The sequence below is a fragment of the Sciurus carolinensis genome, chromosome 4, assembly GCF_902686445.1.
Source record: "Sciurus carolinensis chromosome 4, mSciCar1.2, whole genome shotgun sequence".
Lineage (NCBI taxonomy): Eukaryota > Metazoa > Chordata > Mammalia > Rodentia > Sciuridae > Sciurus > Sciurus carolinensis.
Window position 1 is genome coordinate 88822460 of NC_062216.1, and position 27157 is coordinate 88849616.

At 32.2% G+C, this 27157-nt stretch overlaps 1 protein-coding gene across 1 annotated transcript in view; it reads right to left on the bottom strand.

The window, feature by feature from the left end:
* C2cd5 (C2 calcium dependent domain containing 5) overlaps nt 1-27157 on the bottom strand; it is a 91694-nt gene that overhangs the window by 2034 nt on the left and 62503 nt on the right. The window contains 14 exon segments of the mRNA XM_047548727.1: nt 3007-3153; nt 5450-5640; nt 6968-7069; nt 7941-7991; nt 16770-16856; nt 17868-17955; nt 18419-18508; nt 19207-19305; nt 19543-19604; nt 19980-20043; nt 21448-21470; nt 21473-21556; nt 21559-21586; nt 25725-25889. Coding sequence (XP_047404683.1) covers nt 3007-3153; nt 5450-5640; nt 6968-7069; nt 7941-7991; nt 16770-16856; nt 17868-17955; nt 18419-18508; nt 19207-19305; nt 19543-19604; nt 19980-20043; nt 21448-21470; nt 21473-21556; nt 21559-21586; nt 25725-25889 — 1281 coding nt within the window.

Genomic DNA, 27157 nt, shown 5'->3' on the forward strand with positions numbered 1-27157 from the left:
TTTCCTATAGGTATATTCAGACCTATGCTAATCACTTATGTTTTATATTTGTTCTTGTAGTGCTGCATGTATTAGCATAACATTTATTAGAAACAACCTAAAGGTTCATCAGCAGGGAACTAGATTAAGAAATTCTAGTTGATCCATGCCATGGAACATTATGTGGCTGTTACAACAATGAGGATAATCATTTTACCCTCACATGGAACAATCACCTAGAAAAATTAAGTGAAAGAATGAGCTGTGGAAAAGGCTTGTATCTTTGCTTGAATGTGTCTAAAATCTCTCATGTTGCATGCTCTAAAGTGTTACAGCTCTAGAAGTGACATACAAAGAAACACTAATAACTTTGGTGGTACATGGGAAGAAAGAGGCTGGGATACAGGACAGAGAGAAACTTTTCTGTCTATATTCCTTTAGTACTCCTTCTGAATTTTGAATCATGTATTACCTATTTAAAAAATACAAACATTTTAATACAAAATGAGACTACAGTTACTTTAGACTATATAGACTATGAGTACTATATAGTACTATATATAGTGCATACATAATTTTTAAAATACAAAAGCCTACATAGAAATGACAACAAAATAAGGATTGTCCACTTGGTGGGAAGAAGAAATAGGTCCATAGAGGCTCCCACCACATTTTTAATATTTATTTCTGAAACTGAGTGTTGAGATACAAGTGTTTGTGTTAGACAACTCTCTATACATTTTAAGGGTATGTAAAATATCATGATAAATTAAAAATGAATAAAAGTTAAATGACATGAAGAATAGCACCCAACAACACGTGTGCACATAAGTGGCAAGCAGTAATTAACAGTAATCATTCAGGAAAACTGGCAGTGGGAAGGCCCATAGCATTTGGAACCAAAGAAGTTAGAGTATATTCTAGCTTTTCTATTTAGAAGCTCATACTGAGCACTGAAATTGTGCAAGCCTCAGTTTTCTCACCTACAAAAGGGAGTTAACAATACCAACATGTTACAAAGTGAAGGAAATGAAAAAAAGCACAGTTCATTTGGTGGAAAACTACATAAATCAGTACATAGGGTATGGATACTGGGGAGAGGTAAAAGGTAAAATGTAAGTCTAAAAAGTTGGAAGAGGCAAAACTGTGGAAGACCCTGTATGACATACTAAGAAGCTTAAGTTTTATCATGTTCTAACTCACTAAAGACTTTGTAATATTTAAAAGATGAGAGTAGCAACTTCTATGGTATTTACTATCCACCAGGCACTTAAGCATATTACATATATTTCCCCAATTTTTATCCCAATATTACAGATGAGGAAACTAAGGCACAGAGAAAGATTATGTTTTGGATAAGTTGATTTTGAAGCACTTGCCAAAGTGATAATTTAGTGAACAAATTATACAAATCTAACACCAGGAAAAACCTAAAACTACAAATCTCAATCTGAAATACAAAATAATTAAGCAAGAAAGGACCTTTTCAATAAGTCTAGGGAAATCTTATTACACTAAATAAAATTATTGCAAAGAAATGCTCAGTTGAACAAGTTTTATTTTCAAGATCTGATAGATGCTTTCTTCATGACCAGACTATATCAAATTGTTTACAACAAATAATTAATCCTAATCGGGATGTCCCTTCTCTGGTTTCCTCTCTATATCTTCTTACAGATGATCTGTTTTGAGGTAGTTCTTAGCCTCTTCTGATTTTCCTACCTCACTTTCATTCCAGCTCTTTCTGCTCTACTATGTACCCTTTTTCACCCACTCAGTACAATCTCCTCGGCTCCAAATCTGATCAATAAGTTGGTCCTGAATCTACAACTTCAGTTAAGAAATGTAACTGAGCCCTAACTATACGTCAGTTATCCACCAAAATTTTCCTAGGATGTTTGCTAGATCCCCTTCCTTCTCTCCCCTCTAACTTTCCTTATCTACTGCTGAAATTTATCAGAATATTGTCTTCCAAGTCTCATGTCATCACTATTTTTCTTCAATATCTATTAATAAAATGATACACTCTGAATAGCAAAAGTATATACATTGTCCAGAAAAGCCCAATAGTTAAGTAAATGAAGCACGCTTCTGAAGAATCTGATTAAAAACTAATGACTTCACAATAAAGCTGAGGGCTGGGGTTGTGGTTCAGTGGTAGAGCACTTGCTTAGCACTGGGTTTGATCCTCAGCACCGCATATAAATAAATAAATAAATAAATAAATAAATAAATAAATAAAATAAACGTCCATCCACAACTGAAAAAATAAATAAATAAATAAATAAATAAATAAATAAAACTGAAACCACTTTAAATGGTCCCTCTGCTCTCAGGGCTGTCCCCTGGGCCAGAAACTAGGAGCAATCACCAACAGCCACAAGCATTTCTATCCACTTATCACTGCATGTCGTACAAACAATCTGATTTTTGATGTATGCTAAGAGGAGCAGGTCGAGAAGCACTGCCTTTATCATAGCTCATATGACTCATATAGTCATTTACTTTTTAAAGAAATCTTTCACAATTCTAAGTGAGGTACCTTAACTCAAAATTGATAGAACTTTATTCTAAAATTTAACCAAATAAGGCTCTTTTTATTCCCCATGAACAGAATATTATTTAACAGAAATAAACAAGTAGTCTGGCACCATTATGATAACACTCTGCCCTGCATGGCAGTTCAAACTGGACAGCACCACAGTACAAACTAACCTGTACGTTTTGCTCTCTGCAAACAGACATCACTGTACTCCAAACATCCACCAGGACAACAGTGGAAACAGTAACTCAGGAGCAGAAGTTCCAAAAATGGTTAAGAATAACTTGTCTCCTAAGATGTGGGAATAGCACCTAAGCTATGTATGACCATGCTTACTAATAAATTCACTAAACTGTATTTTTAGTATTTAGAATCAGAGAACTCTGAAGAGCACTTTTCTTCTGGGAGGGGGATGGAGGTGGGTAGCTGGCCATGAGGGAAATTCTCAGATTCCCCCAAATCAGAGATTTCTAACTGTATCTCACCTGGTTTTTATTTGGATTCTCCATGAAGACACACTGCTTCATTATATAGGAAACGACAGCATTTCCTCCTAATGCAGCAACATGAGCTCTCACCATTGCAAACACTTCAGCAATAAAGGCGTGGAGGAAACCACTGACTCCTCCTTCCTAAAAGACAATGTGCAAAACAACTGTATTATATATATGTATCTACAAATGTACATAAAATGTTGAAGGATATATATTAAATCATCCCAAATTATCTTAATAACAGGCAAAAATTCATAGGATTTATTTATGGATGAGCAAACATGGCTTTACTGCAAACATGGCTGGATGGGGATTTACTATCCTTACTAATTTAAGCTTAAAAGAAGCTCAGAGAATTTGTAATCTGCCCATGACAAATTATACTCACATAGGTAGTACTTACTGCATCTGTTTTGCATATTATATACTAATAACTAATTTAACAGGTACACAAAATAAGTATTCCATAAATATTTGTTAGGGAATAAAATCCAGTAATTCAGGAAATTTTTTCCATGATCAAAAATCAAACGAAACATAAATCAGAGGTCAATTAAAAGTTTAAAATGTTTTTTCAATCCAAGCTTTTCCAGAAATTCTACTGGAGGTGACTTACAATCTAGGAGGAAATTTCCCATTTTAAATTAAAAGTAAGGGAAAAGCTGAGTGTACTGTTAGAAAATCATTTTATCAAATCACATCTTTCTAAAAACCCAGGGCATCCTACATAGTCTTGTAAAGGTATTGCTTTTTGCAATTAAGGAATTAAGTGAGTTGTTTCAGACTGCCTCCAACTCAATCACAGCTCAGTACCTTTTTTTCTTTTATTAGTTTCCTTCTGTCTATTAAATTAAGAAATTCCAAAGGCAGAGTAGCTACAGAACTTAAATTTTAAAAAGGCTAACTGACTGTAAGAAAATAATTTATCAGGCAATGAATACAACTATAATACTGTGCCTTAAAGTCTCTGTTAAAGGGAAATCTACCATGAAGCAACGTTTTTGGGTACAGGAGCTTATGCAGTAGAGAAGATGTAGGAAATAAAATCTTATGATTTTGCCAGGGACCATGGTACATGAATGACTATATATAATTACAGGGACTCAGGAGGTTGAGATAGGAGGATTGCAAGTCCAAGGCTAGCCTGGGCAACTTAGTGAGACCCTGTTTCAAAACAGAATATAAAAAAGTCCAAGAAGGTAGGGCTTGTGGCTCAGTGATAGAGCACGCATCCAGCATGCATGAGGCCCTGAGTGCAATCCTCAGTACCACAAAAAAAAATAAATAAAATGATGTTATTGTGTCCATCTACTACTAAAAACATTAAAAAAAAAAAAAAAGGTTAAGGGATGTAGCTCAGTAGGCAAAGTGCCCCTGGATTCAATCCCCAACAACTACAAAAAATTTTTGAAAATATTTTAAAACGATTTATCTTAAAACCTCCATCTAATTAATAAAACAATCTGTCAAAAGTCCTCATTCATTTACACAAAATGCACTGTGTTAACTCCATGCCAAATACTGTGCTGGATGCAGGACAGTGAGCATGATAAGGAAGACAGTATACAAGTTTGATTTCTAAGAAGTTTTTCTACTGAAACTGGGGGAAAAGCACAGGTAAGTCATTTCCATAACAAACATACTTTATTAAAGCACAACTGCTACTAACGTAAAATGTAAAGCAATTACCTACTTTCATGACTCAGTAATTAAAAACTATCAGTATAGCAGAGTATTAATTTGCTCAACACCCCATTCCATAACATAAGATACAATTTTCTTTTTACCAAGATAAATTCCTATTACAAAAGATATAGTAGATTGACTGATTCTGAACTTTAACTACAAGTAAAATGGTTCTTAAAATTCAAAGTTTAATGATTAAGTTTAATGATATCCAGGGTAAGGTAAGAATTTGAAGAAACAGCATTCTCATAAATTGTTGGAAAGACTGAAAATGAAGAGCCCCATTCTCCTTTCAGAGGGAAAAAACAATAAAGCTAAACTACATAAAATATCTCCATAAACATGTCTATAATATGGTCCCCCACTATTTCTAAATGTGATCCCTTAAAAATTGCTATTTAAATGTATTTCAGGCAAATAACTACTGAGGAAACTAAGCTATTCTTTTAGGGTTGTTGTAAGAATCTAATGAAACATAGTTATTTGTTTGATTTAATAAAAGATAAAGATTTAAAATTTTTAATAATACATGTGTTTAAACCTAACACAACTCTCGTAATAATACTAACTGCTGTAAAAAAATTTCATTAGTTTAATACAGAATCACTACAGACAGGTTATTAAAATACAAATAAGCAAAATATGTATTTATGTATATTATTTTAAGGAAAAATAATAATTCGAGATGGTTTTGTTACTAATCTTAAAGAAAATTCAAAAACCAATAAAACCATGTTTATAAAATTACCTCACGAAGAGAAGTGGTTTCCCGAATAAAAAACATGTTAATTATTCCAAGATATTTGGTTATTTTTGCTCCAGGAATGAAAGAAAGAGGTGTCATCTTAACAACCCCAACTGTGGAATTTGCACAAGGTGGAGCAGAACGATTTCGGAAATTTCCTTCACCCATTGGACTTGCTTTTTCAACTGTCACAGCTATAATTGAAGAAAAGAAGAGGAAAGATTAAGAACAGACATTGGTAACTCAATTATTCCCTAAGGTTTCCAAGTAAGTGGTGACAACATTCAGCTGTCTGTGAGGCTAAGCCATGTCATGAAAGAAAAGAAATCATCATGCACTGCATGCAATTAAAAGAGAGAGAAAGAAAAACACATGAGGATATGCTGGAATGAATTCTTTTGGAAGAAAAATGGCATTCCTGCAAAAGAAAATGTTGATGCGGAGTAGCTACACACACAATGATCAGTTATGAAGTGAAGAAAAAGAAAAAGCGGCAGAGCATTAAAATTATCTGCTGTAGGAACAAATTATTACAAAGAGAGTGTGAAAGTTGTCATATTTCCCAGTACAGTTCTTTCCATCTTTTTCAGACGACTTCAACATTGTCAACTTGTAGATAAACCTTTTGTTAACTAGTTGTAATGTATTTCCTTTCCAAACCTTTTGATTAAACAAACTCACAATTTAAAAAACTTAGCAAATGACCTTGGCCATCTAAAGGCGGTTGTTTATAAAGTAACAAAACAGCTACCACTTGCTAAATAACCGCTATCTGCCAGTCATATTATGCATATGTATATATACATATATATGTAAATATGTATTGCTTACAGCCTACAACATAGGTTATTATCATCCCCATTTTACACATGAGGAAGCTAAAGCTCAGAGAAATTAAATAGCTTGTCCAAGGTCACACACCTATTAAATTGGCACTTCTGGAATTCAAAACCAGACCTGGCTGGTTCCATATCTGGTGTTCTTTACTCTAAAAGGTAGTTCCATCTCTTTTAATTATTTTTTTTTCACTCAAATATAGTCACTTCAAAATCTACCAAAACATATGGGATATAGATAAAGAACATAAACATACTGAGTCTAGCACTAAGATGAGAGTTAATTACTTTCTCTCCAGAAATACTTATTCTTTCAGCCCTCTGGATATTGCTTAGTAAGCTGACAGATGCAATATACAAAATATGCTGGGTCCTAGAAGAGAATCTCTTCAATGAGAGAGCTGGTGATTATCTTCCAGCTAGAAGGACATCATATCTATTTACATATTTTTAGGTATACCTTCACAAAAAGTAGAACTTTAAAAACAGTTCTGTTCTTAAAATTAACAAATCTAAAGGCCCTTCATTTCTCTTCCTATACCACCATTAGAGTCTGCAGCTTTCACACTCCAATACACAACTGATTGGCGATGTTAATACTAGGTAGTAAGGTCTAGCCTTCATCACTGTGAAATCAGGGATATGCTTCTCAGATCATCATAATGTGGTAGAAACATCCGCCTACTTGTCTTAATTGATCCGCGCCTTATGGTCTGAGCTTTCAGTTTAATGAGCTCTATCCAGCTGCTGCATCTGTCTGCAAAGGAACTGTAATCAACTGACGTTGCTGAAAACACAGACAGAAAACAAAAGAAAAAACAAAGAAAAAATATGGATGACGTCTCTTACTCGTCACAACACTCCTTCTGATGATGCAATTTAACTGCAGCTTAAAAAAAGAATGGTCCTTTTAAAGTCAGATAAGAGAGGTGATAGAGTCAAGCTTTTGACACTGATTTGTCCAAAACCAAGTTCTCGATCATCTGGCTGAGCATTTTTGGTGATGTCACAGCTGTATGGTCTCTTGGGGAGAATGTTAGTGGGGTCTAACATAAATACCAATGAAAGGACCACACACTGCTTTAACTAATTTTATTTTCCATTCTATTTTATCGTATTTTAGCTATTCCTATTAGAATTTAATTTACAATTCAACATTATGAAAAATCCCCTTCTCCATTTTATCCTAAAATAAAAAATAAAGAGAATCAAAATGTTGAAAAACACTTTGGGGACAAAATCCCTCACTAGTTGACTTATTTCAAATGAAAATATCTTTATTCTACCATCAGTAACAAAAGCCAAAGGGTTATTTTTGTCAATATTCTGTTTCTATGCCTGATTTTTGGCAACAAAGCCCTTGATAAGCGGGGTGGGAAGTAGGTGTGAGTCAAATAATTTCCCCTTTTAAAAAGAATAATTTACTACTGCTAATTTAAAAAAGTCAAAGAGCTAAAATTTTATTTTTAGAAATTGAGAATCTATTAAAATGCTGAAAAAAATTAATGAATAAAAAATACACATTCTAACTACAATAAAGCCACATTTTGGTGTCTATTCCATTGTCCAGTGCATTTCTTCAGTGTCTGAAATTTTATGCACCACCGAACTAGAATTCCACACCTTTGGTGACTATTTGCTTAATTAAACAAACTCACCTCTCTGTGCGGCTGGTATACCTGAGTTAGAACTTGCACTCTCCAGGTGTTCTAATAAGACAATATGAACAACATTAGCTTGAATGCTAAGTACAAGCCAGCATCTCTTCTTTGTTGTTTGTTAATATCTTCTATAAGCCAGAAGAATAGGAATAAATCTTTATGGCTTCATTATAAAAGCAAACCAAATAGAAGATTTTAGGTTTAAAATGTAGTTTCTATCGACATGAAAGCTAGCTCAGTTAATAAATAACATGCTAAGGACAACTGTTTGTTACTATAACACAAAATGAGTTTCAGAAACTTTAGAGTACAAGAAAATATAAACAGTAACAAATGTTAGTAGAATGACAGCAGAATGTAAGAAAACTGGACAAAAGGTCACTGTGTTGGGAAGAATATCTGATGTAAAACATGAAAGGGATATATTTGTTGGGGGTAAGAGCCAGTGAGATTAAAAATTACAAATAAGGTAATGAAGTAGGACCCACAGATCAACACACGCTGCCTCCTACCCCTTGTCCCTCCTCGCCAAGAACCTTTTTATTGACTGAACTATCAACGGCTCCCTCTGGTGGTAGCAAGACTTTGTGGAACTAAAACGGATGCCTGAGAAATAACTAGGAATCCCAAACTAGAATCACTGCCTTTCCAGCACCTCAGGAAAGTAGCATCCAAGGTTTTCCCTGATACTTTATGTTTAGTAAAGATAATTAAGGTATCATGCAAATGTAAGTAGTACTACAAAAAAAAAGTCATAATCCAATTTTAAAGTTCATGCTCTATTCACACTAGCATATTTGAATTTATGTTTCAAAGTATTGTTCGACTAAAAGAATAGTGTTGTCAATTTAGAAATGACACGTGAAAAACACTGAGAATAATTTGGACCAGCCAGTTTTTTAAAACTAATTATAAACTAAATACATTTTTTCATCTCTACTTAATGTGTTGATCTTTTGGTAATATTATTAAATTAATCAAAGTTTATTTTAATAATTTGTCTAGAGTATTTCTCCAAATTGGAAGAAGCTCCCCTTCAACCCCACCACCATTTTTTTTAAGCACATGACCACTAGCGAATACAGAAGAGTGTACAGTGGCTGACAATCCTCTGAATAAGAGATGACAAATAAAAGGCAACACCACATAATGTCCATGAAATGTCTGTGAGGGTATCGTGCCCTGCACATTCCCTGACTGTTGTGTCTGTAGCTTGCAGGTCTAGTTGGGGACAGTCCTGATTAGGATCTTGGGGAGCTTTGGAAGACTGGGAGAAGACAGCTCAAAGGAAGACCATCAGGGAGACTTACCAGGTCTCTACAGACAGTTCAGGACAAGAATGGACAGCAATGGGCCTACCCTAGGCTTTATATATTCTAGGTGGGTTCAAAGGTTCTCCAGAGTTATAGCCTTGGGCAGTACAGACTTGGTAAGTATAGAATTACAAAGAATGTAGTTGGGATTAATTCTATGAATATATTTTTTTAAAGGACAGGGAGAATGACTAAAATAATTTATGAAAATCACTAAAATTAAATTCTTTGTTATAACTCAATATTATCTAGGTAATACAGAATTTTCCACTTCAAGTGGAAAAATCAAGGTACACAATAATCTGTAAAATATGTGTGTTCCAATAAAGGATAAAAAGAGAATCTTTGCAAAGACACATGATAAATTTTATAAGTAGTTGTCTCTTGGGAAGAGAAATAAAGTTAAGAAGGGAGATTTATTTTGGACTACATTATTTTTATGTTATTTTAACTTTTTAGTATGTGCCATTACTACTTTCCCAAAAATAAATTTATAAGGGTAGGGAAAGGGGTAAAACAGGGTGGAGGGGGATGTTTATTCCCTGACTTATAATATAAATGCATTTTAATTAAAATCTAAAAAAAAAAAAAGATGCTTTAAACCAAACATTCTTCAGAGAAAGGGTAAGGGAAAGAATTTCTTTAATCTCACTTAAAAAGAACAGTGTTATATTTTAACACACTTGGCTATGATCTTAATTTTTCTCTTAATAGAAAAGACCCCAGGTGAGCAATTTCCAGCTGCAGATAGATCTGATTGGTATCTCAGGCTGGTTTGAATACCTTAAATACCCAATGATTGTTCTTTCTCATTGAAGTTAGGATTCCCAGTAAACTGGTCTTTCAAAAGGAAAGGCACTGAAGTTGTAAGAAGTCTGGCTCACTGGTACCAAACTAGTAATTCTAGTTAAAAAGAAATAAACTGAAGAAAATGCAATCACTATACCTATTCTAAATAAAAGACAACAGACTTCATCATTCAAGGTAGGAATCTCATTTGAAGTCATTCAGGCTTTGTTGAGCATTAGTTAACACTCAGTTGTGTGACATTTGTGTATCTATGTGGAAGAGCACTTCTTATGTTGGATCCCCCTTACCAGCTGCAAAGTGAGCCTCAATCCAGCCATACAGCAGTCCACTCTCTCACAATTTCCTTTCCCATTTCACACAGGACAAAGAATAAACCCTGTCATTCTCAAATAACCCTAGAACCTTAGCGAGTAGAACTACACCTTAATTATTCTCAGCACATTCTGGGAAGCCCTATGTCTAGTGGCGTGGGTAGTAGGTAAGTTAACCCAGATAAAAAGCATTTCAGCAGTAATGAGCACATTGGTGACAAAGAAAAAATGTGGCCAGGATTCTTCCTCCTTCAATAATACATTCTCCAATGTTTTTCAGGTTTGACTTCTTCATCCTTCTAAATAATTTGGTATAACCAATTCAAAACTACTGGCTAACTGTTACTATGGTTTGAATGTTTATCTCTTCCAAAACACAGGTTGAAATTTAATTGCCATCAAAATAGTATTAAGAGCTAGAAACTTTAAGAGGCGATGAAGTCAGGAGGGCTCCATTCTTGAGGGAAGGACTGGTACCATTATAAAAGGGTGATTCAGTCCCCTCTTCTCTTTCTGCTCTTTCTTCCTGTGACGATGCAGCAAGAAGGTTCTTGCCAGATGCCAATACCTTGACACTGAATTTCTCAGGCTCCAGAACTATGAGTCAATAAATTTCTATTCTTTATAAAATACTCAGTCGGGTATTCTGTTATAGTGGCACAAAGTGGACCAAGACAGCTGTAATAAAGTTTCTACACTAATCACCCAATCCTTTGACTATTCATTTTATCTCATTAGAATTTATAGATTACTTTGCTCTGAATAACTTAAAAAGGTATTTGAGACAATCTTATCTAGACATCTTTAAAAATTAATAAAACTGAAAAAAATCTACAAACAAGATTCTCTGTCAGATTAAAATATGTACAGTCTGGAGTCTTTAAATCTTTATTATGCTTTATTTTCCCATTTAAACATTCTCAGTATTAAGCTATTATGATGAAAATTGAGTTTTATGCCCCTTTAGGCACTCCCATCAATCTATAAGACACTGATTGGCTATGCCTCATAACTATAAAATCTGGTTTAATGACTAAGTTAAAGCAAATGGTATATCTGAACATTCAGTATAAATTTACCCATAAGGGTACTTAAATATTGATGGATTGATAATGAAATTGCCATATTATAGTTATGAATTATTAAGGTATAGAGAAAGATGGAAATAGCTTCAATCTGGATAGTTCAAATGAGAAAAATTCAACAGAAATATACATAGGCAATATATACAAACTTTAGATGGAAAGAAAATTAATTTCTCTATTTGAGTCATTCACGTTTCCAATTAAGGTATACAATATCCTAAGCCACTTGTCTTTTTCCAGTCCCCTTCTTATGTGTTCCTGCTTCCATTTCCAGACATCTACTCTTCCTCTTACTACTACCCTGTATGGCTTCTCTGCCAAATTACCTACATCTTCTGGCAGTTGCTCAATTCATTTTTTTCTTTGCTTTTTAATCCCTCTGCCTCTGAATTTCACTGTCCTCAAGCTACCTTAAAGGAAGCTAGAGAGGTAGAGATTCTCCCTATTTCTTCATCAATTCCCTTTCCATCCCATTTCTTGGATAAGCATTTGCATATGTTTTCTTCACTTTAGTTTCTATTTTCCTCATTCTTCTCTTCATCATCTCTCTCCTTTCAAGGTCTGCCATTGATTGTTTCGGACATCCAATAACATGGAGAACATCAGTTGCTTTTTACTGTCACTACCATTTGGTCATAATGACAAAATAAACAGTACTTAAAAAACAAAACAAAACAGAAACAGCAGACATGCAACAGATTATCAGTATATAAAGACATTTTTTAGTTAGTATAAAGAATTGTATATACTTGTTAACTATTAATTAGCAAGAAAAATGAAAGTTCTTACAGTTTTTAGGAATTTATATTTCTAATTGCTAGTTTAAAATAATGTTAGGCAAATCATTAAAATGAAATCATTTAACTTATATTTTTAATTTAACAAAAACAAACTCTTGTGATCTATAATAAAAATAAAGATTAAAAAAACTACTGTGCAGACCTAATTATGGAAAGCAATGCATTGTAAATGTAAGTCAATTTGGGTTTTTTTACATCTAAAGCCAAATACTAACTGGTACTTGCTACACTAGTCAGCAGCTGCTATAATGAAAATGAATACCCTGCCAGGCTATAGTTAACATCATTGTACACAAAGAAACTACCCAGCATAAAAGCAAAATGAAAGTAGAAAACAAGATGGGTATTAAATAATCCTCTTTTATATGGTTTCACATATATATGTATATATGTATATATATATAATATACATAATTAAATATATAATTATCCTAATTAAGCCTTTTTAAAGCTTTAAACTATCAATGTTTAATAAAAACTTATTTTATGAGAGATTACATTTATAAAGTGCTTGAAATTTATGGTATATGATTTACACACACTAGTCTAATCTGTTAGTAAGCTCTATAATATGATAATATAATTTAAGTCTTTAGACTTTTGAAGTGATATGCTAACCTTTTATAAAAATTATATGCAGGGGATGGGGTTGTAGCTCAGTGGTATAATGCTTGCCTGGCACATGTAAGGCCCTGGGTTCAATTCTCAACATCACATAAAAATAAATAAAAATAAAACAAAGGTATTGTGCCCATTTACAACTACAAAAAAAACAAAATCTTAAAAAACTATATGCATAAAATTCTTTAGATTGACTGTAATCTATGAGAAAAATCTTACTAGTATTTTACTTATCTCCCAGACTACATTTACTCAGACTCCCCATTCTTACTACATTTACTCTCTCTTTTTTCTATATATATATATATATATATATATAATTTTTAAAGAATCCTGAAAATGATTTAGTGAAAAACTAAGTTATGGATAATAATGATGAGGGGAAAGTATTATTAAAATTTGCTATATTCATTCTTTTCTAATAGCCTCATATGAATATAAATAATATGTTGATACCACATCATGTATGTTCCTCATAGTATTCAGCAAGGAATTTTGATGACTTCATGTTATAATATCCTTTTAAAAATTATCGAAGCTCAGCACCTTTTAATATTAAAAAAAGATAACTAGCAATGGTAACACCAAATCAACATAAATTGAGACATACATCAAACTATTTTATTACTTTGAGAAACAAAACCAAATATAATAAATGATGAAGGAAAAATTGAACATGGATGGACAATTCAGGCCCAGGCTTACTCAACACATTGAAACAAGATACATTTAATGTGGCATCATTTCTTCACATGACATTTACTCATTTTCAATAACATAAAAAGATAATGGAAGGTTATCTACAAGTGAAAAGATGGAAATGCTAAAAAAACCTACTAAGCTTACTTCTTGAAACTATTCTGTCTGCACACCAGAAAATAAGAAATTTTAACACACCAATGTACTTGTGATAAGAACATGAAATGTAAAACTAAAACGCAAAGTTATTAGAATTAAAAAAAAATTATCAGTTTAACTAGCCAACTTAGTAAAACTATAAAAACCATACATTTATCAGTATGAGTAGTTGACTTTTAAGTCTTTCGGTTCATATAAGAAAGCAGATGCATTTTTTGATTGTTTACCTCCTAATACTCTTAACTTTCTCTTTCCTGTTTGTTGTCTCTAAATTGCTTAAATTTCAACACTTCCATCATGTCATAGCACATATTACTCCATTCATGTTATGAGACTCTATTACTACATTTTTCAGACCTTTTCAAAACCCATCTTACCCTTAATATTTCCAAATTACTTTGAAATAATTTTTAAACACATATTTAATTCATGTCCTTCTGAAAAGACTTTAAGCAAAGACAATAAATAAGTATGCATCACAAATCACAATTTAGAAACTACAAAACTATGAAGAGGTACAGATACACTTTTAAGTGTTTACTAATAATTTTAAAATGTAATATTCAACAAGAGGCACATAGGTTTTACAGTTAAGCACTCGATATAAAAAGCTTTACATGTATATTAGTATTAGCTATGATGAAACATAATTTTGATGATGATGATCATGATAATTTTGATGATGATAAATGTGTGATCTGATTTAGTGGTTTTCAAACCTTTGAAACCCTTTCTTCAATGATATATAGAAAACCATTGTGTAAAATTCCTTGAATCGAAGCTGCTCTGGTTAAGAGGTAGTCCATCCAGAGCTCTATCCTCTCAATCCTCACCCTTCTTTGCCACCTAAGGCATCTCTGAAAAACCCCTATAGTTTGGAGGAGCAGAGTTTAAAACTTATTGAATTAATTGATTAGAAATATCTTGTAAACATTTCAATTTAACAAGTACAGAAGTTCATGACCTTGGGGCCACTAAACAGCTTTTGATTTTCTTTAAGAATATAATGTGTTTATAATAGAAGAACTGTAAAACACAAACCCAAGGAATCACAGAATTGTAAAGGCTAGAGAGAATCTTAACCCTTTCACATTTTAAACATGACGCTTAGAGAGGTTAAGTAAATAACCCAAGTTCTCATGCCTTGTCAAAGAACAAAGAAGAGGACCAGGTCTGTTTTTTTTTTTTTTTTTTTTAACCTCACTCATGGTCCCTTCTCCATGCTGTCTAAAATGAGTTGCAAATGTTTCTTACCTTGTTCTTTAGTTCACACAGTATTTACATTAATGACTACACATAAGCATTAGTTATGATTACCTTGGATAACATTTTGAAAGCTATCAATACAGATAAGGCAAACAATAAATTAAACTTCTGTAGGTATTAACAATTATGGTAACCACTGAGCTGATATGGCCCAAACTCCACAAATATCTATTCCTAGAAATTAGTAATTCATCAAATCTTTTTGTATTGATTAGGCCTTGGAGGGTTTTTTGCCCACACTGTAGAGTAAGGATCAATAAAATGACACCCAAGTGTCATTTGGAACTAACTCTATGAAAAGACAAGTTTCTCTATAATGCAGGTGTTTTAGAAACAAACAGCATGCACAAGGCCCTGGGTTCAATTCCTGACACCATCAAAAAAAAAAAAAAAAAAAAAAAACCAAAACTTGCTATCTAATGATTCAAGGAAGACTCTTGACAATAGTATCTTCTGTTTTGGAAATTATATTAATTCAGAAATAAAAATTAAAAAAAAAAAATATTTCTAGATTTGGAATTGCTGCGTCATAGGGTACTTCAGTTTAACTTTTTGAGTAACTGCTATATAATTATTTAATTAGTAAAAATCCCATAATTTTGTTTCTCTTTCAAGTTTGTATTTCCACATGAATTTTAGAATCAACTTATCTACTTCTTAAATAAAAAAATAACTTTTGAAATTAAAAAAAAAGAAGAAGAAATATGAACTCAGAGCATCTTTGAATTTGATTTTTCCTCTGTTCTTTTAAGGAAATTGAGATATGCTAAAATTCTCTATGGGGTTCTAAATTAGAATCTTAGGTGATGCCAAAAAGAAAATGTGATCGAAGTTTTCAGAATCTGATAATAGCTTATATGTTCATCCAAACTATGAGCCACAATTCATTTATCTACAGATAAGCCTTGCACTGGTTTGTAAAGATTTTATTGATACATATGTGAAATAAACATAAAACTATTTTATACATAATTTAGTACCAGATAAAATAATTTCACTTGTATTATAGAATATAGAAATTAGAATAGATTTGATTTTAAATAACAAGTGCATCACTTCTCAGACTAAAACATTTAGGAAAAAAACACAAACTACATTTATTGATTATGTAGTGTAGAATTAGGTACGGTAGTTTTGAAAAGTTTTATAATAAAAATTACACTGAAATCAGAAGATAAATGGAAAAAAAAAACTCCCGCTATTCTCCAAAAATTATACAGATTAAAATAGATTTAGTGCTATTAAATTAACAGGTGCATTTGAAAAAATCCTAGTACTTACAAATACATAATAATGTTCTTCAATTATAGCCAAAGTTAACATATGACAGGAAGCTCATCCCTGTCTCCCTAGTACTACCCTAAAACTTTTTCATTTATCCTTTCAAGCATTCTGATGTCTGTAAAAACCCAAAAGTATTGAAACTTTTGGTTATTTCTGGAAAAAAAGTTACCAAACATAACACAAATACTAAATATACTACATTTGAATAGATATACTATGAAATACAAATCTTTAAAAATAAAATGTTACTATATTTGAGGTCTGAGAATGGAATATCACATAAAAAATTACCTTAATAATTTATAGTAAAATTACTTGAAAAATTAAATGAGTAGTACTTTCTCCTACTCATGAACATGGAGAAACATACAAAGACAAAATGAAAGATAAATCTCAAGATTAAGAAAGATTGAGTATAATGAGGAAAGTGAGGGCACTAGAAACTGGGATTTGCATTTGAATTTCTTACTTAACCAACCTTTAGCTGGTGGAAAAGGATGTGAAGGAAGTGAATCTGAACAGAGTTCCAGTGGAAACTGTAGAAGTTCTTCATTATCTGTAGAAGCTGGAGAGGAAAGAAAAACAACAGTTTTATTTAATACTGATCTATTATGATTTTTTTAAGACATTAAGAACTTGTGACAACATATCTACTTTGTGTGCGTGTGCTCATGTATGTATATTTCTCACCCCCACACAATTTATACTGGCTATTTCATCCCTCGTTTTTTCCCTGGGTATCTTTCATCGGCATGATATTGACAGAGATGTTGCTTTCCCTAGTGGGAAGATTGTGAACTTTTAAAAGATTAATACTTATAAATCATTTAGCACACTGAGTTGTAAATAATAATTATTATTCTCCTGTATAGTGTAACTTACTAGTTATGTCATGCTTAAAACAGCTATTTAACTTCTCTGATAAATATCTGAACACATAATCATTAAATACATCTATCTGAAATTAACTCAATGCTCAAATCTTATCAATTTCATACATGTGGAATGTAAATCAACTTTAAAACATTTAGGCTAATCATGAATATTTTAGCTAGTCAATAAGTCATTTAAATTTTAGAAAGCATTATATTCTTCCCCAGGCATTCCTTTTTTTCAGAACACCAATTTCTAATAATTTGGCTTCTTTGGAATATATTAAGAATGGCACTTCTTAAATCTTACTGGATTAAGGACACCTCTGAATTGAAATTTCCTGAGGAAAAACAGGGTCATGATTTTGCTTACTACATCAATTGATTCTCAGGTGCCTTGAGGACCTCACCAGAGATCTTGGCATAGAACACCTAAATTACTGCAGAATTCCCACATGCTATCATTCAAGTCTAAAAACAGCAACATTCCCTATGTAAATACCAGTGAATCACTTGGTCATGTGTAAAAAACAATCAAATCAGTCATGTTTATCCAATTATCTCAATAAAGGTGAGCAAAAAAAGTGGTAACTATCTCTTCAATTAAAAGAGTCACTTATTTAACCTACCTACCCTCTATATTTTATCACTGAATTATAATGTAGACAAACATGAACTGTACTTCCCATCCATCAAAGGTTTACCTCTTTGTAGTGACTTTTCGACATGTGGTTTTGTGGTCTGTAAAGCCTGATTTTTGTCAAAAGTTATTGCAACTGCTGTGACTGTGACCTAGAATTGCATAAAAATTATGATTAGAAACTAATCATTGCCAAAATTAAATTTCATAAAAATCTTTTTCAGGACCATGAAAACAACCTATGTCAATTGGTTAATTTGCCTTTCCTGGTTAAGATCCTCAATCAGAATTACATGTAAACTCAAATATTCGAACTACTGCACTAAGCCCAACCCATATAGCTAGATGTTCCAGAAAGAGCTCAAGAACTTCTCTAACAGATAGGAACTGGTGAAATCCCGCAAAACGAGCATTCATCCTATTGTATGTATGGTGGAGCACATGTGTGAAGTCCACCTTCAGATAACCAGAGTTCAAAAAACAAAACAACATATTTCAAAATATTTTGAAGTAAAACAGTATGTGCTTAAATTATTTGATTAGTTCAAAATTATAATATTAAAACAAATCTGATAAAAGCTAGAAATCTTTAATAATAGATTGATTCTTAATTACCTGTATTAATTCATCTTCAGGCAGAGATACTGTGAAATTTACATGGCAAAGGCAGCAGGGGATCATAGATCGTAGTTTAAAATACAGGCTCTACACAACAGAAAACAGTAGTTATGTCACTTTGTTTTCTTTTAAAAAATTTATAGAAGCTTGATTTTGTCAATGTACACTATCTTGTGGCAAATAAAAATTTTTAAAGAAGTAAAATAAACCAGACTACTTCTGTTTTGTCTCTCTTATATTAAAAATGCATTTGTTCTTTCTTTCTTTCTTTCTTTTTTTTTTTTTTTGATACTGGGGGTTGAACCCAGCGGTGTTTTAAGCTGGCCATATCTCCAGACCTTACATTTTGAGACAGGGTCTCACTAAGTTGCTGAGGGTCTTTCTAAGTTGCCTAGGTTGACCTCAAACTTTTGATCCTCCTGTCACAGCCTCCAGAGTAACTCGGATTATAGGCATATGCTACTGTGTTGAGCAAGAATAAATTTTTAATATTTAAATAGTAAGACTTAATTATATTTGTCAATAAATAATAAAAAGCAGTACTTTAAAAATTTACAAATATATATACCAGATTTTTTATGAGATTTAAGTCATTAACTAATTTAAACTGCTTTTAAGAAAAAGAGGACAATTTTAGCATTTCACCTGCTGACAGAGATATGATTGATAGGTATATAAAAACAATGCAGCCTACAACTGTGTAAGGTATTAGAGACAATATAAATATTTTTTAAATGTCAAGATTCTGAAGGCCTTTAAATAAAATTTAGTCAGAAGGTTCCTACCTTGAGCAAATTTTCACAGAGATCATTAAAGTTCTTATTGAGAGCTTGATTAGTCAGGTTAAGACTGCTTAATCTGATTACTCTTACTGATGTGAACATCTAAATGTGGAAAGACAGAACAGCACGTCATTTTATGTTTTTTAACTAAATACTGTAATAGTTGATAAAAGTGCCAATAACAACAATAATATTAATATGATATGAAAAAGGATAGTCCTTTTAATTGGCATATGAAGGTCAAAAGCAATGTCAAAAACAAAATAGATATTTAGATGGAACTTATTAAATGACTTATGTGCTATCTGCTTAAAAAAAAAAAATCAATAAAAGGTTTACCTGTATTTCTGATGTCCAATTATTTATACCAGGCATAATTTCTGTATTGCAACTATAAAAGCCTGCCAAAATAATATGATTAAAACATATGATAATCTTATTAATTTTTTGTCAAATAACATTTTTCAATTATATGAAATTCTAACTGCAAACCCTTTCATTCTTTTTTCTAAAACTCTCTACCTGCAAAAAAACTTTAAACCTTCCAAATAATTAGTTTTTAATATATAAATGTAAAAGTATTTAAAATCAGTTGTACCTAAGTTCTAACATAGCATTTTTAAGTTATGTGTTTTAAGCCTTGAAGCAGCTAAGTATATGACAGAATGTCACACAATGATAAAACCTTTAAAATAAAGTTCGTACTCTAACAATCATGAACTAAAATGCTGATACATGAAAATATTTTTATCTCAAAGGCAATTTCTTCTGTTCACCTGAAGGAGGAGGAACATCGGTAAGTAAAGAATGCACATCTTCCATTGCATCAGTGTCATCAATCTGAAAGCAGAAAGGTTAAAACTCTTGATATAAGCAGTGAATGCATAATTATTCCAAATTTTTAAATTAATATATTTTCTTTTATTTATTTGTTCTTTTTAGATATATATGACAGTAGAGTGCAAGGTAGGAGGGGAAGAATAGAAGGTGTTCAGTGGAGTAAACAAAGAGGAATGAAGGGAAGGCGGGTAGATGGGACTAGGAAAGACAGTGGAATGAATCTGACATAATGTTCATTTACGAATACACCACCAGAGAAACTCCACATCATGTACGATCATAAAAATGGGATCCTAATTAAAATAAGTTATACTGTTACAAAATTTTAAAAAGTTACTTTTATTATTTACTAAATAGAAAACTTAAGAATCAAGAAAAAGTAGAGTCTGTTTTCCCTGTTAAAATAAGAACATGAAAAAATAGCTTAATATCAGCAATCTTCTTCATAGTATTAATTACAAATACTTATAAATGAAATATTTTACCAATTGAAGTATAGAGTTTTTTAACGCAGACTTTTCTCAAGCTTTTATAAGAACATGTTTCAAAAGTCTTACAAAAACACCATAAGAAATCATTATCTCATTGTTTAAACTCATAAAATGTAATTAAGAAGAATCTTTTCATCAAATACAGAATTGCTTTCCAAAGGAATCAAATAGGGACAAAATTTCAATGCATATCTAAAGTTTATCTAAATTAAATCATAGTTTTCTTATTTCACAACATTTCCATTGTGAGTAACAATGAAAATATCTAACTGGACACCTATTGACATTCATTCTGTCCCCAAAACCTCCATGTTCCCCTCACATCACCCTTGGGATCCAGTCACTTTAACTTCCACTTCAGCTTAGCTACCCACTGCCATACCTCAACCCACTGTTCCCTAAGTGCTCCACTTGCAAGATCTCAGATATTCTCCAACCATAATCTCTTTGCACCATCTCTTACTGAATCCTCCCCTTTTCCTTCAGTCCTCTGCCCATATCTGAAGCATTGTTCCCTACTAAGACTCTCAATCTCTATTTCTATCCCAACATAATTCTACCACTAGCTTCCAGCTTCATTGAGATCAAAACAACTGATTTTTTTCTCTCTTAACTTGCACCCTCATTTAGTTTCCTTTCCTTTGGATTTCAGAGCACTATAAATTTGAGGATTAGAAACATTCAGTCTACATTTTCATATTATTTCAACCCATATGCTAATTGTTTTAGGGCCAAATGCATTATTCCATTAGTCATCAAATTCTGTTATTTTCAGGTTTGTACTATTTCTATAGTAAAACTTAAATGATATTTATCAGTTGTAATAACACAAAAGAATCACATCAATTTAGGATCTAATTGTAAAGTGTACATCTTCCAAAAGTTTTAAGAAATAAATCTGATGCAATATTACCTCCAAAACAAAAGCATCTTTTTCCCATGTGAAAGATCTAATTCCATAACTTCATCAGAACTTTCTGATTGAGATCTTAAAAGTCTTGAGCGTTGTCTAGGTTCTGGATAGGTGATCCTATAATCTCTTCAGCTATCTCCTAAAAGAAATATAATTGCTTTGTATCACAAGAGGTTATATTTTCAGTATGATTTTAAACTTCTGTATTAATAGACAACTTCCAACAGAGAAAAAAATCTGTTAAATATATTTAATTAACTCTGTATATAAGTATAATCTTTTTTTTACTATTTATAGAGGATATGGTTATTTCTTTTTAGCCATAATAGCAGTCTTACTGACCAACTAATCTAGAAACATACAACTATCACTGAGACAAGGCAAAACTGACATCTAGTGTATAGACAGACATTATAATAAGCTCAGAAATCTATCACTCCTAAGCATTTTAAAGTCTTAATTAGTCATAAAAATTCAAAGATCTATTTCCCAAAATAGTTACTAATCTTTCAAATACTTTTTTACCCAGAGGTAATTTTCAAAGGTCCATAGAGTAAAATGTAAAGTATGAGAAACATGAATATGTGAACAGATACATATACACACACATATTATGCATATATTTGCTGTGTAACTTATTGAGCTAAATAAACTCTAATAGCTATAATAATGATAATAAGTCAGTGTATGGTGAAATCTCATATGGATTAGCGATATTTCCCCTATTACAAGAGTCAATGATCTGAGCTAACTAAAGATTGTAAATCACTGTTGGCCACAAAGAATAATAAAAAAATGTGAATATGTGAGCACAAGCCTATTACTGATATACCAGAGCTATCTTACAAAATCAAGGAAATTTTAAGTAAAAGTTTTTCAAAAGCAGGATTTTAAATATTCATTGCTAGTGCATACTTTAGATAAAAGATGACCACTAAAAGAGGGGTGGAGGGGTGGGGGGAAGGAAAAAAATAACAGAATGAATCAAAAACTATTACCCTAGGTAAATGTACGATTACACAAATGGTAGGCCTCCACTTCATATACAAACAGTGAAACAAGATGTGTCCCATTTGTTTACAATAAAAAATTTTAAAAAATAAATTAATTTAAAAAAAAAGATGACTACTGCTGTTTCATAACATAATAATCTGTGGAGTACTTTCACATCAATTTATTTTAAACGCATTTCACATTAACCTGTCCTATATAAATTTGATGGGATGCACAACATATTGACTACAAAATAAGAAAGAGCCAGACCTGATGGCACATGCCTTTGTATAATACCAGAGACTTGGAAGGCTGAGGCAGGAGGATCCCAAGTTTGAAGCAAGCCCTGGAAATTCTCTCTCAAAATAAAAAGTAAAAGGCAGGAAGTGGTGCTCAGAGGTAGAGTGCCCCTAGGTTCAATCCCCAGTATCACACATACACGTGAAAAGAAGCCACTGCAGTTCAGGGTAAAGAAATTTGACTCTTTGAAGACTAGGTAAAGACTATCTAAAATAGTTGTTTTTCTTTTCTCAGTGCAATGTTCTTCTCATCAGATACCACATTTCTTTTTATGATATCATAGTAGCTGAGAATTGTTACATCTCTGTTCACTACATCACTGACCTGATAAATATAACTGTCTAGTACTTAATATATTTAAGATTCATATTAAGGTTTCATCACTAATACTATTATTCTAAAAGTTTTATATTTTATTTTGATGCCTTATATTATTTTAAAGTTTGATTAAGTGGTACCTACAGCTTAACATTAGAAACATTTTAAGAAAAGGTGCACTACCCACATTTTCAGGGTGGGCTTACACTGATTGTTGTACAAAATTAAAAAGAGAAAACTCTGATGTATATAGTGGCCTAGTAATTAATTTTGTATACTAGCTTTGTGAAACAACTTCGATGTTAGTCCAAAGGATTATAATGTGATTAGTATCTCTGAAATAAAGACATATTAGAAGATTCACAAATTGATGAATCCTTTTATGGAAATATAGTCATCCTCAACATATGAAATCCATATTTGCTGAAATTTTTAAAAAATTGTGATAGATTTACTCTTTCCAAAATATAAGCTGTGTGACACATAAGAACAATTAAATAAGTACTTACTGAATAAAGTAACTTAATTCACACTCTTAATTAAATACATCTCTATCTTCAAGGGGCTTATATCATTAAAGTATGTTTAGGGAACTGGTTCTAGGACTCCTCAAAGATTAATTACAATCTGTGGATGTTCAAGCCCCTATATAAAATGGCACAATATTTACATATAACCTACAATATCCTTCTGTGTTCATTCATTCATTTTCTCTATCCTTTGCAGCGCTGGTGACTGCACCCAGGGCCTTGGGCATGATAGGCAGATGCTCTATCACTAAGCAACAACTCCAGCCCCTCCCATATACCTTAAATTATGTCTAAATTATTATAATAACTAGTATAATGTAAAAGTTATGTAAATAGTTGTTATACTGTGTTGTTTACGGAATAAAAAGAAGATAAAAGCTGTATATTTTCAGTATAGATGAAATTGTTTTTTCAAATATTTTTGATTCAAGGTTAGCTGATTCCATAGATACTAAAGCATGGATATAGAAGGCTAACTATATATTATACTAAAGAAAGAAAATAATATGTAATAGGCAGTATGACTTGCAGACATTATGGTATAACAGGAACACAATGGAGGAAGAGCCTTTCTTTTATGGCAGGTCAGAATGGATTTTAAAAAGTGATAAGCACTGTTTAGTAAAAGAGTTCAATTTATATCATTAGAACTAATAAATGAAAAAAATAAACGGAGTTCTAACATGTAGCTTAACAAAGCATTCTCCCCAACTGGCATAAACACTATAAATAGATGTTCAAATAGCAAAATATACTTACAAAAGAAAAACGTACAGCTAAGATAGAGTATGAGAACTTTTACAAAGGTTATTTTTCAAGTATTAGTATATTAACACATCAACATTTTGATTCAACTTAAAGAAGCTCTACGTCAATGTTGTCCAACAGAAAAATAAAGCAAGTCACACAATAAAGTAAAAAAAAGGCAGATGAAATCAATTTTAATAAAAGATTTTAACTTGATATATCAAAGTATTAAATATCCAAAATATTAAATTTTCAACATGTAATCAATACAAAAACATTCATGAGATATTTTACATTCTTTTTCACATAAAGACTACAAAATTCAGTGTGTACTCCACACCTGGAGCAGATCTCATTCAGACTCATTACACAAGTGCCCCAGTGGCTACCACACTGAACAGCACAGCTCTAGGCATTAGCTTTAAAATTCTTCTCAACTTCACAACTTTGTTAATCTAATAAGACAAAAGCTATTTGTCTGAAGTTAGAATTCAGATGCACTATTGTAGAAGACCTCAAAAAATGTGTGGCCCATTTTGCTATCCAAAATATTCCCTTCGTGGAAGTATTTCATGTTTGAGACTCATAAGAAGAGTTTCATTCTAACTCCAACACATCTTTCTTTCAATTCACACTGATGACAAAGCATCTGTAGAGGAAGAAGCACTTTGATACCTACTGCAAAACTGGCAAGAAAATGGACTGTGAAAATAACTGACAAATTGTAAAAAAGAAGCTGTAACTGAAATACTCTCCTTTTCCACTTTTACCATACATAAACAATCTTTATTTTTACTAAAATAAAGAACATTTATGATCATATGTATTTAATCAAAAACCAAATATTTACTGAGAAGCTACTACAAAGAACATTTTTAGGTATAAGACATACAGCCCTGACGGAGCTTCATTCGCCTGGTTATAACAGCAAAATTTAAAACTTGCCAGCATGTGTGTGTCATAAGACACCTACGAACACAGAAAAGAGTTATAGAAAAACAGAGAAGGATGACAGGAAGTACTGCATTTTAAACAGAGTAGTCAATGTAGGACTTCTCAAAAAGGAACATCTGTGTAAAGATGTTAAGGGAAGTGAAAGAACAAGTAACAAAGAGAGCTAATCTAAGTCAGGCATGGTAGCACACACCTGTAGTCCCAGTTGCTCAGAATTTGAGGCAGAAGGATCACTTGAGCCCAGGAATTAAAGACGAGCCTGGGCAACGAGGTGAGACCCCAAATCCCCACTGCCCAATCCCTCTCAAAGAAAAAAACAAAACAAAAAAACAAAAAAAACCCTAACCTAATCAATGAAAAGAAAATCCTTTATATCTAAAATAAGATGACCTAATAATAAGCAGTGTATTCACAATGTAGAATTGTTTTACTTACCGGAGGATTGATTTCATATAATTCTTTGTTCTTGGCAATTGTGTCATTTATTTTCTTTTGCATATGAGAGATATGCTGTTCATATGAACCATCATTAGGAGTCTTCCCAGCAATCTGAATACCACCAGGTGTTGGTAAAGCCGCTAAATATACACCTGTGGCAGACTTACAAAATAGGGAAATAATCAGAAAAAATATATAAAGAATTATGGTCTTTTAAGTTTTCATATTTAGGAGTGTGATCTTTGCTCTGTAGGAAAAGACAACAAAGCATCAGTATATACACAAGGACATCTCTAGATGAGCATGCTAAACTGGTAACAGGAGTAGTTTACTCCAGGGAGGATCCTGGGTAATGGAGACTTACAGTGTGAAAGAGGAAATTTACTTTTCCATGCATATGCAACAGTATTTTTTAAGTTTTTACCTTGTAAGTCTAAAAAATAAGCTTCAATAAAAAAGAAAAACAGCAAATAAATACAAAGAAGTTGCTATAAATGTTTTTCATGAATGAATAGACAATCAATTTTAATGTGGGCAAAGTAAAAGGGAAAGTTTTGCAAGGTAGAAAAAAAAACTGAAGTCCAGGATACTGAACTTAGTCAAGACCATATTCAATAATTTGAATCCAAAGAAATTTGAATCCAAGTATTTCTCACGGCAAAACCCAAGAAATTTTCACCATATCACCATAATTGCCACAATTTTTTTTTTTTTTTTTTGCGATACTGGGGATTGAACTCAGGGCCTTGTGCTTGCAAGGCAAGAACTCTACCAGCTGAGCTATCTCCCCAGCCCTGCACAATTTTTTTTTACTTATGTAGATTTATTTAAAATATTTAATTAAATAACTATTAAGTTCTGACTGAAATAGTTACCACAAACTATTAGTAATGGAAAACTACTAAGGGAAATATAAAACAAGATAAAATTTACATGGGTTCATATTTATGCTACCAGAAGCAGAGCAAAAAATTAAAAAGTATAGCTCAGTGATAGAGTGCTTGCCTAGCATGTGTGAGGTATTGGTTGATTCTCAGCACTGCCTATAAATAAAGAAATAAAGGTCAATTGACAACTAAAAAAATATTTTAAAAAAGGTAAAAAAAGCAAATTGTTAACATCAGAAGGGGCAGAATGGAAGAGAAGACAATTCTTTTAACTTTGGATATTTATGAATTTTTAATTTTTAATTATTATTAAGTAATCAATTGTCAATTCTGTCAAAATCCATCCTAAAAGGGGCATGACACTCTACAATGAAGTCTGAACAGACAAAACTGATCTCAGAAGTGCTCTCTCTTGATTTGTTCACTAGCATCCATCACCCAAACCCAATATCTGATGTTCAATCACAGAACCCCTACTGTGCTGCACGAAACCACAGCAGCTTTCTTGGCTTCATTCATTAATGAGGCAACGGTCTTGAATGG